This window comes from Kogia breviceps, chromosome 17 (genome assembly GCF_026419965.1).
Source record: "Kogia breviceps isolate mKogBre1 chromosome 17, mKogBre1 haplotype 1, whole genome shotgun sequence".
NCBI classification, from domain to species: Eukaryota; Metazoa; Chordata; class Mammalia; order Artiodactyla; family Physeteridae; genus Kogia; species Kogia breviceps.
The window spans coordinates 13,734,092-13,750,840 of NC_081326.1; the positions used below are offsets into that span (position 1 = coordinate 13,734,092).

General features: G+C 42.2%; 1 protein-coding gene across 3 annotated transcripts in view; it reads right to left on the bottom strand.

Moving 5' to 3' along the window:
- Nucleotides 1-2,058: 2,058 nt before the first annotated feature.
- Nucleotides 2,059-16,749, bottom strand: part of SLCO5A1 (solute carrier organic anion transporter family member 5A1) — a 125,052-nt gene continuing 110,361 nt past the window's right edge. For 2 of the 3 annotated variants that reach the window (XM_059042699.2, XM_067017346.1), the window contains 3 exons: nucleotides 14,859-15,100; nucleotides 12,734-12,798; nucleotides 8,421-9,133 (listed from right to left, as the gene is read on the bottom strand). In XM_059042699.2, coding sequence (XP_058898682.1) covers nucleotides 8,676-9,133; nucleotides 12,734-12,798; nucleotides 14,859-15,100 — 765 coding nt within the window. In that variant the 3' untranslated portion in view covers nucleotides 8,421-8,675. Of the gene's footprint in view, nucleotides 3,149-8,420; nucleotides 9,134-12,733; nucleotides 12,799-14,858; nucleotides 15,101-16,749 lie in introns of those variants that run through there. The other variant, XM_067017347.1, reaches the window with a different exon arrangement.

Here is a 16,749-nt window from a genome sequence, read left to right on the forward strand (position 1 = left end):
TCCCCCACGTTACCTCACCTCCTAGCCTCAACAGCACAGGTGACCCAGAGCTAGAGTGGACACAACCACTAAAAGGTCTCATCCGAAGAGGAGATGTCATCCACCGTACAACCCTGATAGGTATCACCAGGAGCTCCTAAATCAAACTCAGGAACTGAAAGGGCCGAGAGATTACAGCCTGTGTTTTCCATAATGACCATTAGGTGTCACTCTAGTGCAACTAAAGACCTCTTTGCTGGGCGCCAGGACCTGGGCCCTTGGCAAAGCTGCCATTTACATTGATTTCTAAAGTAGCAGCACTATCGTTTCAACAAGAGAACATCTAGAACTTGATCCATGGCAAGTTTTCGCTCTTTCTTCAGTGCCTAGGGTCTTAGCCATTCCAGCGGGCCAAAGAACAGTTTAGCTTTCCACTGATTTATATTGGTATTACGAGTTGGAATTGCATCAAACGTTGACGTTTAAATTCAAGAGTGAGCACCGAATATTGCTCTCCTTGCTTTCCAATGACTCCGTGCAATTAAAAATGTTTTTTGGCTCCCCTACACTGAAGCAACAGAGGCCATCTCTGCCTAGCTGACAATTTTTAAAAGAAACTGGATGCTTTACAACAGCTCTTAAAATGCTGAGGTTTTACCGAGTCTGGGGCTAAAGCAAGGAAGATGAGTGGCCACATTCATAACCTTTCTGTTCTGTTCATTTCTTAAAGAGAAACCGTTTTCTCATGTGTCCATTTCAAAGGGCACAACATCCAGAATGGCTCTGCCTCTCCCTTGAAAGTGTGCCATATTGAAGAGATTCAAGAGAATCCTTTTGCTTAAATTGCACACATAATTGAAGAGAAGATGGTAGACTTGGGCAGGGATTACTATTTGCTTTTTACATAAATGGCTCCCTTGTTAAATGCACGAAGCCATGGAGGAAAAGAAAGCTTTACCCAGAAGTCAGCACAGAAGCACACACTCCCTCCAATTATCCACGTATCTTGGGCCACTGTGACCTTTTAGTTTAGGTGTGCAAGGGAGTGATGGAGTGAGAAATGGAAATCAATTGCCCTGCTTTCCGTCTATAGAGTGCTCGAAGCTGGCTTCTAAACATAACCCTTTGCACCTCAGTCCATGAGTCGTGCTGTTATTTCCATGGCTCTTTCAGCTCCTCCCGCCTCCTGCTCAAAAGTTTTAGATGCCAGTGTACTTAGAAAACTGCTGGCCGTCAGACAAGACCTCAAAATCCAGTGCTTTTTCTCCGTGGTTGGGGTCTGACTGCAGAGACTTTCCCTCGGTTTACCGATTTTATCCTTAACTTATCGCGATCAGCAGTGTGGCAAAGACGCATACCCATCAAATGCCCACTATCTGCTCCCCGGACACTTCCAGGATCCCAGCAGTTAGGCAGGAACAAGGCACTAGTTCAGACTAATGCAGTCTGACATGTGTCACTTCCGGGCTGAGAAAGAGAAAAGGACTTTTGCTTTTCCCTGGGCTCTTCGCCTCAGCAACCAAAACCAACCCTGAAAGTTCCAAATGGGGCAACTTCCAAGTTGAGGGAGTCTCGTCTGTCTGGGTCCCTGAGGGACTCTGCGGAACAGACCCGCATGGAAATGTCCCGTAAATGAGAAATGAACTTTTGTGCTATGAGGCCACTGAGATTTGGGGGTTGGCATGTTACTTAAGCAACACTTAGCCTATCCTAACACCAACCATATTCAAGGCATATAGTTCTGTAAGGCCCAATTCTGTTTGAACTTAAATAGATAAGTGGTGAAATATTTAAATTATTCTCTTTGCTAACTCAATGGAAAATGCGCTACTGCAGACTTCTGAAACTATAGTCTTAATAGTTCCCACGTGGGACACTTGGCTTCAAGGCAGTTATCAGTTACGGAAGGGGTGCATGACTGCCATTTTCCAGAGTAAGTTGAGGCCCGTTTTATCCCATCAAACCCCCGTGTCTTTATAGTGGGAGAAAACACTGACATCATTACTTCTTCGTCTCTTCAAACAACAAAAATTGCTAAGAGACAAACTGATTTCAATCCAACACACTTTATTCCTTTTTTTTACTTTTTTTCTGAATTTTCAATGATCAAGTATTCAAGATGTTATAAACCAAGGTTTATTAGTACATTGACAATAGATTTCGTGAAACACAGGAATTATACATCTTTTACATTACCCTAAGAGGTCTCCAAATAAATATTCATTTTAAAGAGCACAAAATCAAACTCCTTTATGCAACAACTCAAAACAGCCTTTTATCTCAAGCACACCCCTACACACAAAAACACACACGCTGAACACACACTCCACTAGGATCCTAATGCCAGTTTATTTGACACTGTATTACATTTCCTTTAACTAAAGAGTTAGAGGCTGACCTGCCTGTTTCATGTTTCTAAATTAATATTTGGGGTAGAGGTATGTATTTTAAGAAAAATGCCCACTATAATACCTTACCAATTATCCTTATTTTTCATTTCTACGTACAAACTTTAAACTTGTTTTGTTCACCCCTTTGGTTTAATATGTCCCTGCAATTACTTTAGTTTTCAATAATATCTTCTCCTTCAGTTTTAATATGTAACAGTAGAATACCAGAAAAAGACAACACCTTCAAAACCTCAATATTAAAAACACCTTACATGGGTGTAAGGTTTTTTTGGAGAAGAAATAAGAAAAGATTATCTGAAATATATTTTCCCCTCTCTCTGAAATTCTTTGTAGCATCTGATTATTCTTGCTTAAATAAATATCAGAAGCGCTGAGTTTTCCGTAGAAAAGTACCGCCCCGTACACTCTTCGTGTTTGCAGCGTAAAGTTCATGGATTAACTGTAGTAACGAGAGTAATGAGCGCTTGTTTTCTGAGAAGTTCTTCAGCTTTCCAGAAGCAAAGCACATGCTGCCCCTTATCAGTGAAATACCGTGAATTCAGTGGTGCATCGTTGCGGTGAGCATGCATCATCAGATACTTTTAGCACCGAGGCATTTCTTTTTTAATGTTGCAAAAGCAAATACCCAGGGAGGGTTTTCGTCATATCTGACCCTTCCAAGGGCTGAGTAAAAACGAAGCGCTTAAAATAACCTCTTCAAACGTACACAGATCTGATTCCTATGTGGCAAGAAGTCTGGGACAGATACCAGCAGCATCCTGGAAGGTAAGGAAAGGAGAGAAGACAAAAGATAAAGTGCGCGAGGCCACGAACTTTGCCTTCCCAGCCACGGCACCCCCTTCCGTTCCATGAAAGAGGAAATGCAGATACGTGTGTGTAAAGGATCTCTACCAGTCTGTATAACAGAATCAGCAAAACTGCAGTCTAGGCAATTCTGGGATTATGCAGTATTTTGATGTCTATCTGCTAACTTAGACTACTCAGTACGCACCTATATATCAATAGTTATGTTGGTATTTCTGTGCCACTTAGGATGTTTTAAGTACACACAACATCACAGCGTATATAACTGGCTACCACCCCAGGCTTGGCCTCTCCTGCTGCTCCGGGGCACAGCTAGAGAATCTCTGCAAATGCTTCAGGTCCATTCAAACTATGCAGCTTCTCTTCCCTTTGGTGCACTTGTAGTTGATACAAAACAGGCTTCAAAAAGAAACTCTCTGGCTCCAAGTCCACCAAACAATGCAAGCTGGAAATGCCGACTAAGGGAGAAGTGTCTTGGTGGTTGGGAAAAAGGTAGGGCTGCCATTACCTTCTGCAGGTAAGCTGACATTTCTAGGCACATGCTCCTGTTTTTCCCTCCAGCTACTAATGGTAACGATCAGGAATAATCCGGTTGTGGTTTGGTTTATAACATACAACACTTTGTATCTGTTCACTTAACATGTAACACTTTGTATGTGTCCATTTAAAACTTTTATGAAGAAACTTAAAAGCTAGAGTCACTTTAAAAAACTAATATAGGGCTTCCCTGGTGGCGCAGTGGTTGAGAGTCCGCCTGCCGATGCAGGGGACACGGGTTCGCGCCCCGGTCCGGGAAGATCCCACGTGCCGCGGAGCGGCTGGGCCCGTGAGCCATGGCCGCTGAGCCTGCGCCTCCGGAGCCTGTGCTCCGCAATGGGAGAGGCCACAACAGTGAGAGGCCCGCGTACCACAAAAAACAAACAAAAAAAACCAAACAAACAAACAAAAAAACTAATATAAATGTGAACATTCTGAAAGAGGAGGAAAAAAAAAAAGTATACACTTGAAATCCCCAAAACTCAGATTCAACAAATCTGAACCACCTTTCCTCATTATGATTCATTTCAGAAACTCTACTGAGACTAAATGTTAACATTAAAATTGGATTTGTTCTATATTAAATAGGAACTATAAATAAATACTTGAGGTATATTAGGACAAACAATTGTGAATATAAGACTTAGGTAAATAAATGTAAATTTCCCTTGAAAATCAAAACATTAAATTTTGATGTTTCCTACAGATTTTTTTTTTCTGTTTTACACAAGGAAATGATAATTACTCTTCAGAAACAGTAACACATCAAAAAATGAAATGCTTCACCTCACTATCTTATAGTCACATCTTACCTATGTTAACCAAAACTACTGTACAGCATTAGGTAGTATAAGAAGTGCACAGTAGAGAATATGTGTCTGAACCCTGACTTGGCCACTATGTACAATCCTAAACAAATCACGTTAACTCTCTGAGCCTCAGTTTTCATGATCTGTTTAAAAAAAAAGAAAAACAATAAAAATAGTTATCTTGCAAAGTTATGAAGAGGATTTGAATGCATGATGTATATTAAGTGCTTGACAAGATGCTCTGCCAATCTTCTACATTCAACAAATGCTAATTTGTTTCCTCTCTGCTGTTCCTTTCTTTCCCCTGTCCTAGTTCTGAATGACTTTTGACTGTTTTCAAGAGTTACATTCACCTACAAAGGATATGGATTTCAAGCTACAGAAAATAACCAAAATAATGTGTACTAACTGCCCACTCCACCCCCCTGGGGTTTCTAAATTAATAGGCTAGACTCAAGGATATTATATTTGCATATTAAAGTCAAATAATACATTAATCTATAGAGTTTTTAAAAGAAGAAGGTGACCTTTCCAAAAACTAAGTAATTAGAAGCCTAAGCTAACGGAGAGTGGCAATTAAACTTTTAACAGGAGTGGTGACTCTATGTAACACGACCAATTTATTATCAAGCATATAAGGACCTCATATATATATACAATTCAATGGTGTCATCTATCAAGCAGTCACTTCAGTTGACTGTGTAATAGTCCAATGAGGCCACCAGAACCCAAAGCATTCTGGGGACAACTCTTATTTGGTACATATTCCAAAACGTCAGTCCCCCAAGATTTTTACTACTTATTCTACATTCACCAACATATACCTGCTATTTATAAATACCAGATACTTGAGGAAGTACAATATTAACATTGTGGTGTACAGTTCAGGCCAATGTCTTTGAATTATGGCCTAATCAACCCAAAGGATTTCATAGATTGGCAGATGGTAATTGGGTAAAATGGTGCCTGAGAGGGAAATGGTGCTCAGTCAGTGATGGCTGAACTGGATGACTGTTCATGGTAGAGAAGGGGGAGGGGACCTCTAATTATACCTGATGAGTCCATCATTTCAGATCATAGATTTCTAAGAGTAGCTCCTTTTCAAAATGTGCTACTAAGAAGAGAGAAATTATAAGAGTGTTGGAACACACAATCTTAGCTACAAAAAAAAAAAAAAAAAAAAAAAAGTGCCAATCCCACTAAAATTCTCTCAGTGCGGTTTCTTAACCATCAGAGGAAAATTAAGAAAATACCTATTCCCAATCTACATATCTTTAGCTCCAACACAAAAGGAAACTTCCTCTTCTAGAGGATTAAAGAGGGCTTCGCTGGTGGCGCAGTGGTTGAGAATCTGCCTGCCGATGCAGGGGACTCAGGTTCGTGCCCCGGTCCGGGAAGATCCCACGTGCCGCGGAGCGGCTGGGCCCGTGAGCCATGGCCGCTGAGCCTGCGCGTCCGGAGCCTGTGCTCCGCAACGGGAGAGGCCACGACAGTGAGAGGCCCGCGTACCACAAAAAATAATAATAATAAGTAAAGGATTAAAGATCTCCCACAAAGTGTAAAGGGGATCGCTAAGCCCCCAGAGCAGACATGAAGATAATCAGCAAAGTTCTCTGAAGACCTTCGGACTACACCAAGCTGACCAAAGTTTGACAGACACGGTGTAATTACAGGCAGCAGTGCTTCTTATGACTTAGCCAAACCAGTCTGCCCCAAGGGAAGTCCTTGTCACCTGGGACCACTGACTCCACCCCTTGTAGACATTATTTAGTCTAACAATGAGAACCCTCTCCGTAAACTGCATGCAACCAAGAGAACTATTTGACAATGACATTCCTAGGTAGAGAAGAAAACAACCTTGAACCCAGGAGTATTCACACAAGTCCACCTGTGCTGCCATGGATGGAGGGCAAACAGCCAGAATCATGGGCCGGTCTCATCCCTTCTGTGGAAGGCTGTACATCAGCCAAGGAAACCATTTCCCAAACTAGCCTTACAGAAGCACAGGCTCATTGGCAGAAACCGTCCACAATCGTACTGATATTTGTATATTATAGTGCCTCCTAAGTCTGAGTTGTCATGATTCTTTTTCTGAGCAGCCAGATTCCATGAGTTAACTTGCCATCAGTCCACAGGGCCATCAGGAGGCGTCTACCTTAAGGACCGCATAGAAAACATTCTTAATCAAAGTGATGTGCTGGGAGATACTGAAACAAATGATGGATGTTAAATACCAAGGGCATTTAGGAACAGAAAAAATCCTCTCTCAGAGTCACTTCAGGAAGGTTACAGTAGAAAGGAATTAAATGGAGGCGTAAAATGATTCAGATAAGGTAGGATTCAGTATGACAGACCAGTTTATTTTACATAATTTTTAACCATTACTTGGGATCATAACCTAAATCCAGCTCACAGGTCTCCCTCCTCCTGTGTTCAAGGAGATCTTCCTGATTAAATGACTTCACTTCAGAGTGACTGCAGCAATTTTCTGCACATAAAAAAAGAAAGCTACACATGGGCTAGTGTTTCCAGGTATACAACTAAAATGGTCAGATGAGACTCAATCTCACTTCTCTGTGGGATTTCTTTTTCCAACTATTTTGAGTGTCAAGGTTACAATCCTCAACAACCCTTATGGGGGCCCTTAAAAGCTAAAAGAGGGCTTCCCTGGTGGCGCAGTGGTTGAGAATCCGCCTGCCGATGCAGGGCACGCGGGTTCGTGCCCCGGTCCGGGAAGATCCCACATGCCGCGGAGCAACTAAGTCCATGCACCACAACTACTGAGCCTGCGTTCTAGAGCCCGCGAGCCACAACTACTGAGCCTGTGCGCTGCAACTACTGAAGCCCGTGTGCCAAGAGCCTGTGCTCCGTAACAAGAGAAGCCACCACAATGAGAAGCCTGTGCACCTCAACGAAGAGTAGCCCCTGCTCGCTGCAACTAGAGAGAGCCCGCGCGCAGCAACGAAGACCCAACACAGTCAAAAATAAATAAATAAATTTATAAAAAAAAAAAAACTAAAAGAATTTCTGCAGCAATTTTCTTTGGATGAGAAAGCCATCAGTTTCTTTCCTTATTATGCATCTCAGATGACAGTTTCTAGCCATATTGTTTAGCACACGAGTGTTAAAGCCCCTTATGAAAGAAACCTGAAGTTGATATTCACGCTCTCAGGTTCATGATTCAGCAGCTTCTTTAACTCTTTTATGGTGGGGCAGATAGACTAAAAGAGAATGTGTCTTATGAAACGAAGTAGCTGTTCCCTTTTTCACGCTACGCTTATGGTTCCTTTGAAGCATTTGAAAAGTTCTACCCGATTTTTAGCTCTGCTATGGCTTACAATACTATTAACAGTACTTTAGGGAAAGTTTAGCTTCCTAATTTCAGAACCGTATCTGTTTTAGTCTCTGACACCAAAAGTAACAGGCTGCACTTACAGTTTCCCAATCAAATTGCATAGTTGAGGCAAATTCATTTGTGCTTTGTAGCAGGACTCACAGTAGGTGTTCAAATCTAAAGACTTTGCTTTGTAAACGCAAAATCATGGTCAAGCTCACCCTTGTTCAGAGGCGCTAATGATATGCGCCGCCATCACAGTTCCCATGATTTTGTTAATCATGCACCCAGCCTTATACCATATTGGAGAATGAGCATCAAAGTTAACAACTCAGGGGCTCCCCTGGTGGCGCAGTGGTTGAGAGTCCGCCTGCCGATGCAGGGGACGCGGGTTCGTGCCCCGGTCCAGGAAGATCCCACGTGCCGCGGAGCGGCTGGGCCCGTGAGCCATGGCCGCTGCTGCGCGTCCGGAGTCTGTGCTCCGCGGCGGGAGAGGCCACAACAGGGAGAGGCCCGCGTACCGCCAAAAAAAAAAAAAAAAAAAAAAATTAACAACTCAGAAATGGTAACAACTCTGTCTAAACTCCTCCTTCTTGGAGAGAAGAGGGGAAAGGCTCAGTCTTGTTGAGGTATCCAGCCCTCAATCAACAGTGGCTGTGTATACTGAGTTTTGTTGGTTTGAGGATTGTGTCTTTAGAGGTTAAAAAAAGAAAGAAAGAAAAGAAGGCACGGGTGTTTCTCAAGTCACCGTATGCAACTCAACCAACAAAAGTCTTCCATTTTCAAGCTTCAGAAGGGAGGCTACATGGCAGCAGGGCTTTCTTCCAGCCCCTGGTCTGGGGAGGAACTTATTGCTTCTAGGAAGGGCCCCGGATAGGTCTGTGCTGTGTACTGGATCCCTTTCTGCAGACCAGTCTCTTCGTGGAATTCTCCCTGGGTGCTGAAAGCTGGGCAAGATCTAGTCCGGACAGACTTCTCGGCACTGTCGCTGGGGCCCACCGTCTCACTCACAGTGCTCAGAGGGAATTCTCTCCACCTCTGCCTCTGGACTTCTTCCTCCTTGTACTTAATGGAGTACCAGGCCAAAAAAATAAAAATGAAGCCAACAAATTTGAGGCCGGCTGCCAAACCAAAATAGACAAAACGAAACGATGTGACATTGTACTCCCAGCAAGAGCCCTGCACGCCACACTCCTGTCGCCAGAGCATGCAGGTGGTGTCGATGACTGCTCCAAAGTAGATCGGAGTAGGAATGTATGCTAGAGTTGTCGGAAAAAGAAAAAGAAAAACAGTTAGCACATCTTGTAAGAGGAGACAGATCTGCAAATTCACAGGATGCTTGTTTGCTCTAAAAACCAGTTGAAGGGAGTGGTTCTCTCGTGCTACTTGATTTTTTGTAAATATATATCACATCTTGTCATGATATTCTTATCATAGAAATGTTCACTAAATTGTAAATACTTTAAATCGTCTAGTTTGGAACTCAGTCAGAATGTGTTTTGGTTTTTAGGCATTTTATGATATTTATTTTATAATTTATTATTATTTATTATAGCTGACATATGACGATATAAAATGTCTAAAAAGCATTAACACATCTTTAGACATAAAAATTTCTATTGATCAAAATGCAATTAGGGAGGGGAGCTCCCTGGCGGTCCAGTGGTTAGGACTCAGTGCTTTCACTGCCGTAACCCCAGAGTTCAATCCCTGGTGCTGCACCTAAGATCCCACAAGCCTCTCTGCCCAGCCGAGAAAAAAAAAACAACAAAATGCAATGAGGGAATCCTTTTAAATTTAAAAAATCAGATTTTGAAAAAAAAAAAAAAATCAGATTTTGTTATGAAGTACACAACTGGCCATATTAGAACCCTTTATGAGCCACAAAAATTCAGTACACTTAGTTCTTGTGGGTTGGATTCTAGCCTTGGATGCAGGAAGAGTATAAAGCAAGCACTGTGCCCTGTAAGTCGGAAACCACATCAAATGGCTCTTGGAGTATGGAAATAAATAAGGCATAATATTCATCTTTACAGCTTATGCAGCACCTGTGATGAGTAGCAGCTTCATTGTTTGGGCTGTGATGTAGACATTTCTTTACTCCCATAAGGAAAAATGTCTACCCAAGTAGAGCTCCTTCATCACATGCTACTCCCTTTGCTGAAATGTGTCTCCACTCCCAACGTGTTCTCCTTGCAAATATCTACTCCCCCTTTAAATTCCTGACTCATTCAGATGCTACCATATTACCATTGCATTTTGTGTACACCTCCATTTTGTCCACTATCACCCAGTATTTAAACTATTTGTAAGTCTGTCACCCATAAGCTCCTCGATGGCAGGGACCATGTCTTTTATTCTTCACATCCCAAGGGCCTATCAGGACAGCCCATGGATCCTCAATAAGAGTTTATAAAAGGAAGTGATGAATGGAAGGAAAGGAAGAGGAAAAGAGAGAAGGGAGGACGGGAAGGACGAGGGGAAGAAGGGAGAGAGGACAGGTGGGCTAATAGCCCAGGAGGCTGCGAGTGGTACATTTTTATCTTTTGGCTGCACCGCACGGCATGTGGGATCTTAATTCCCTGACCAGGGATCGAACCCGAGCCCTCTGCATTGGCAGCACGGGGTCTTAACCACTGGACCACCAGGGAAGTCCCCCAAGTGATACATTTTTAAAGACGCTGTATTCATTTCAAAGGGGATATGGTCACTACAACTGAAATGTAACATTATTGGGCTGGGCAAAATAGATGAAGGGGATTCAGAGGTACAAAACTTAAATCATAAATAAGTCACAGGGATGTAATACACAGCATAAGGAATACGGTCAATAATACAGTAATAACGTTGTATGGGGATAGATGGTTACTGGCCTTATCATCGTGATCACGTCGTAATGTTTGCAAATGTCAAATTGTTAAGTAGTACACTGGAAACTAACATAATATTGTACATCAACTATGTTTCACTTTTTAAAAATGTAACATCATTGAAATACCTGAAACTCTCCTCTTGCTTTGGCCTTTGGGGAAATGGAAAGTGGCTGGTTGGCCTCACTATACTTTTTCATAATCAGTGGAACTTAAGGTCAGGTTGAATTAAATAATAAATGCCTGATATGTTTGTTCTCCCTCCACTAATTCCTTATGCTGTGGTGTGCATCTCTTGACTTATTCCGCATCCATATGAAATCACCCAAGCCCCTGGCATCAGAGACAGGCCAAGCAAAAAGGAGGAACTACTTTTTTCTTTTCTTATTCAACTACCCCTTTGCTAAACAAATTTCCTTCTTTGAAAATAACTTTTTTTGTTTTCAATGAGAAGCATAAGGCAAACTTCTTAACTAAATCAAAGAATGTCAGTAGTTCCTTGAACCAGCAATCTTTGGAAAACGGTGCTTTCAAAGTATTAATATTACCAAAAAAATAAACCGCCCAGGGAGTTCTCTGGCGGTCCAGTGGTTAGGACTAGGCGCTTTCACTGTCATGGCGGGGGTTCGATCCCTGGTCGGGGAACTAAGATCCCGAAAGCCGTGTGGCACGGCGCCCCCTCCGCAAAATAAGTAAAATTAAAAGCTGATATTAAAAAATAATAATAATAATAAGCCACCTAATTCAAAGCAACCAGAAGCCTTTGGTGCCCACTGACAAGTCCTCACTCTAAGTCTGGGCCATCAAGCACAACATGAGACAAAATGAGGATTTCAGAGAGTATCCATGTTGTCAGGGCCAGATGATTTTTTTTTTTTTTTTTTTGCGGTATGCGGGCCTCTCACTGTTGTGGCCTCTCCCGTTGCAGAGCACAGGCTCCGGACGCACAGGCCTAGCGGCCATGGCTCACGGGCTTAGTTGCTCCGCGGCACGTGGGATCTTCCCGGACCAGGGCACGAACCCGTGTCTCCTGCATCGGCAGGCGGATTCTCAACCACTGCGCCACCAGGGAAGCCCAGGGCCAGATGATTTTTAAGTGTTTAAAATGTTTCATCCTTCAAGATTGAAATAAGCAACTTGAATCAAAAAAGTAATTTTTTGTGCTGTGGACAATGATACTGATTACTGGGGAAAATAACAGCTGAAGAAGATGACAGACTGCCACTTAAGAAAGAAAAAATACGCCTGACGATGAGGAAGTCATATAAAAATACATTGAAATCCATCAAGGGAATGGGCCACTTCACACGCTGTTTCCCAGTCACTGTCCCAAGACATCACAAGTGATGCAGTGTTTGTAAAAATCAGAAGGCTATTCTTCACGTCCAAATAAACTCTGGGACTTACCCCATTGACACAGCGCTAACGAGCTTCTTTTGTTAATAAGTAAAACGTAGTCCTTATGTATCAGTTTGGAAAACTTTCTCTTTTTCGTTTTTAGAATGTTTAATTTCTTTTCCTCAGGAGACTTGATCGGTATACTCTTTACCCAGCCCAATAAAATGACTGGAAAGAAGTAAGGGATGGAAGTTTTCACACACACACACACACAAAATGAGCGCCAATTCCCATCACTTTCATGTTACAAAGGCACAAAAGGGACAAAAACATCAGGAGCATAAGCCCGTAACAATTGCTTGGTTCAAGATTTCTTACTCTACAAAACTCTGGGGAATTTAGCCCAAGTTTATGTTCACAGTGAAAGAGAAACTGATCTAAAGTCAGTTTTGTTTTCTTTCATCGATGACAGAATTGGTCAGCTTTTAGTCCAAGTCGGGAAATGAGGAAGTTGTGCCTGACACTAACCTGTAAAATCCTAGCTGCTAGGAATGGTAACAAATGACTTGACTTGCCATTTTTAAAGGACAGTGGAAATTTGCCACCTACAAAGAGGAACAAAGAGGCACTCTTGGAAATACAGGAACATACCAAGGGTTCGCAATAAAACAAACTGCATTCCCAGGGCAAAAGGTCTCTCTTCATCTTCTACGGACCTACGAAGAAGGTAAAGAAAGAAATGTTTTAGAATAATGGCCTGAAGAAAATGAACGTCAAATCAAGCTTGCTTAGCTGCAGAGCCAGGGACCAAACATGCTGGGCCAAACTATGGAATTCGCTAGAATTTACTAACAATAGCAGAACAAGACTGCTTATGGCTAAATCACCGAACAAAGGTCTCCCCAGTGAGACTGCAAAGAAACTCCGATTAACTCTACTTTTTGTGTAAATAACGGTGGAAGGACAGACAAAGGTTCAGAGCTGAAGGTATAGAAGGGGAAGGTACAGAAGTGGCTCTGAGTTTGCAAAATCAATTCTGTTAATATATATATATATATATATATATATATATATATATATATATATGTAGCATTTTATCCTAACTATTGCATTCTTTTTCTCTGTTTGCCTGCACTTTCCAGAATGGCAGGTGTGTACACTGAACATGACTCCTGTAATTTCTCAAGTATAGAGAAAAAAGTTTTTTAAAAAAAATGGTCCCAAAATGTGTAGGAAACAAGTCAAAAGTTAGAAAAAGAATGAACCCTTCCCAGTCACCTCACATTTTCTTCTTTTCCTAAAACTTATGCTCCAAGTAATTCCCACATGGCAGGAAGACTGGAGTCTATTGATTTTGTAATTAGTAAAGATTAAAGGGCTCCTTTTCTCAAGTTTTGGGTTAGAAGCCAACTGGTGATCTGCCATGTTTGAACATTATAAAATGGCAGCCCTTCTCTGGGTCATTTAACATCTCTTGTAGAATTAAAGTTCAAAGTATTAGATTATTAATGATTCACACTTTTTCATGACGAAGTACTTTATCCTTTCTATCCCATACACATAGGGTTCTCAGTATATAATGTAAAATTCCCAAGGACCAGCATGTCTGTCATCTTTTCCCCTAATTTCTTTATTTTCTCATAGCAATTTCCCCAGTGTGGAACACATTTTTGTTACTCCATAAGTATCTGCTGATGGAGGAACTGAGTGAGTAAACCATTGGGACCAATGGGACTTTCGTGTGCTGTTATCTGTCAAGGAATGCATCGGCTGAACATCGTCTAACTCAGCATCCCATAGAAGGGAAGCCAGAATATGCAGAACAAGCATGGGGGCAGCCCAACTGCCCTGCTGAGAATGACACCTCAGCAGATGCATCCCACCAGCTGCCCAGCCTTGTGGGGTACTGAGGAACCAGGGAGGACATAAAAGGGAGAAGAGAGACTGACACCCCTCACTCCCTCATCACCCTGCGTCCCAGCCCCCCTAAAGCTGCTGCGGGCGTGCTTTTGTTTCTTCACCACGCTGTCCCCTTCCTTCCTTGGTCCACTGCAGTCTTTACTGCAAATACCAAAACTCTGATCCGAATGTGCTGGTATCAGCATTTTAAATAGGGCTTCCATTAAGGTAACTTTCACATTCTCTCTTAGAAGCCAAAAAACACGAACAGGATATGTAACACAGCAAAGAAAGCACAGCATGAACAACTTAATAAATACGTTTCCAGGTCTGCCCTTTCCTTGATTCGATGTCAAAATTTTATGACAGTGAAATGAATTAAAGCAGCGTTTGGAACTGCAAGACCAGCAGCAAAATGGCACTGATCCTGGAGTATTCACCATCTACAAGGTTGGAGATAATATTCTTCACTATGTGCACAATTTAGCAACTTCCCCAAATGACTTGCCGCCTCCTCTAGGGCCAGGTTTCTTGTAGCTATAACGGTCACGGCTTTCAGTTCCTGCACACTTGAACCTTTTAGGGTAGAGACTTCAGGGACCAAAGGCACCCAAAATAAGTTTCCCTGAGCTATAGGGAGAGAACGCATCTGCATAAAGAAAGTTCGGAAGTATAAAATGTTACCATCTTCCTTTCCTTTCCCGACATGGGAAAACTCCCTTTTCTCTCAAGTTCACCAGGTCAATGTCTGGGCACTTTCCTGCACAATCTCACTTTGCTTTCCTCTCTGTTTTACCACATCAGCCCCAAGTCTGGACCAGGAATTCTGGTAACTCTGAGTGTATAACCCACCCTAGACGTTGAATGCTGTCCTCACCTGAGAGTTACTATGATGGCTGATGGCTGGGCACATGCTGTGATGAAGGTCACTATGAACAGAAAAGCTAAGAACGGAATGAGGGTGTTACAGCTCCGTTTACACTTCCCAGACACAGCGTAGCCGTTCTCATTGAGATACGTTTTGACAATAACCACGCGGAGCTGGCTGCGCTGCCCCACTGTGGGAGGCGTGATCACTTGGCGGCTTTGGACACAGGTGCACTCTGTGTAATTCCGTATCTACGTGATAACAAAGATCAGTTGTATGCTATAAGCAAAATTCAGCAGAGGAATAGTCAGACAAAGTTAAAATGCTCTCAAATCGCTCTAGCATTTAAAAATACGCAGAATATTTCATTGAAAATATCTTCTGGGAGTTCCCTGGTTGCCTAGTGGTTAGGATGGCAGGCTTTCACTGCCATGGCCCGGGTTCAACCCCCGGTTGGGAAATTGAGATCCCACAAGCCTCACAGAGCGGCCAAAAAAAAAAAAGAAAAGAAAGAAAAGAAATTATCTTCCTCGTTTTAACAGTTAGGATCCAAAGAGTGCATCTAACAACATCAAAATCTGCTGGTCAAGATTGTTTAAACCTAAACTTTGATAAGAAGCTTTCAACATTCAATTCTATACCATTCACATTCCATGTGCTCATTCGGGGTCATAATCATACGCTGTTTCCATGGCTGTTTAATTCTTGGGCTCTCCAATTAAAGAAACCCTTCGAAAACAGGAACTAAGCCTTATTTTTATTTGTGCTCACCGGAGTACCTAGCATAACCCTGAACACAGTGTAGGACCTAAAGTAAATATCTGTTAAATAAATACAGAGAATTCATAATGCCACCGTGATGACTTCAGCGTCTATAATAGTGAACATATCATTGGCTGTTTCATTTGAAACCAGCTAATGCAAGGGACTAAAAACGTGTTTCAAACAAAACAGCCAATTAACCTTTCCCGCCTATTATGCTGCTTTTACTGAATGGACATCAGATGAATTCACTGTCATTGTGACCTCTTGACCACCTAGAGAAGCAGGAGGAACAAATACAAAGATGGGCCACTGTTTGGCTACCTGTGCTCCAAGGACTGTGGGCCGCTTTGTAAGAATGATGGCTGGCCCGGGGATATGATCCGCAAGGAGCCCATGTTTTCCCCACTCCCCTGAAGAGAGTTTTGAAGCCTCAGGTTATTGTTTATCTTGGCAAATGACCAGATGTCTGGACCAGAGTAAGGTCCAGAAAGCCTGACGTTATCTCCTTCCACCCCCTTCTTTTTGCACTCCCAGGAAAGACAGTCCAGAAATGGAACTAGATTCCATAAAATAGGACATGAGGTCACCTGTGTGCATGACCTCCTTAGGCATACTTACGTCCACATTTATTGCCAAGGGTAAGGTTGGTCAAAGTTGCTATCGATTTTTAATTATGCAATGCTCTTGGTCTTCTTTATCAATTGAGTTTTTAGTGTGTTGCTTGGTTAACCCTACAATGTGTAGCAAGACATCTTTGCATATTTCTGAGTTATACTTTCCAATAACTAGACTAGAAGACAAGCTGTATACATGGCTGCTTAAATAATCCATGCCTCTGTTGTTAGAAAAGTATGTATCAATTTTTCAAATTGTGATAAGACAGAGACACTTCACGCTTATGCGCTACTTATACGCTTGTGTTGTCAATTTTCAGCATGATATCAAGTGAGTGTAATAAAGTTATTTTTAAAGTTAAAAAAAAAAATGAGCACGCTGTACCAGAGGACTCACTTACTCCCAGGGAAGAACTTAGCCACTGAGAAGAATAGATCTCATTGTCCCTTTCAATTCAGTCACACCCTGGAGCTCACCAATTACATAACTGCGGGCCAGCAAAAAGAATCTCAATTTATCA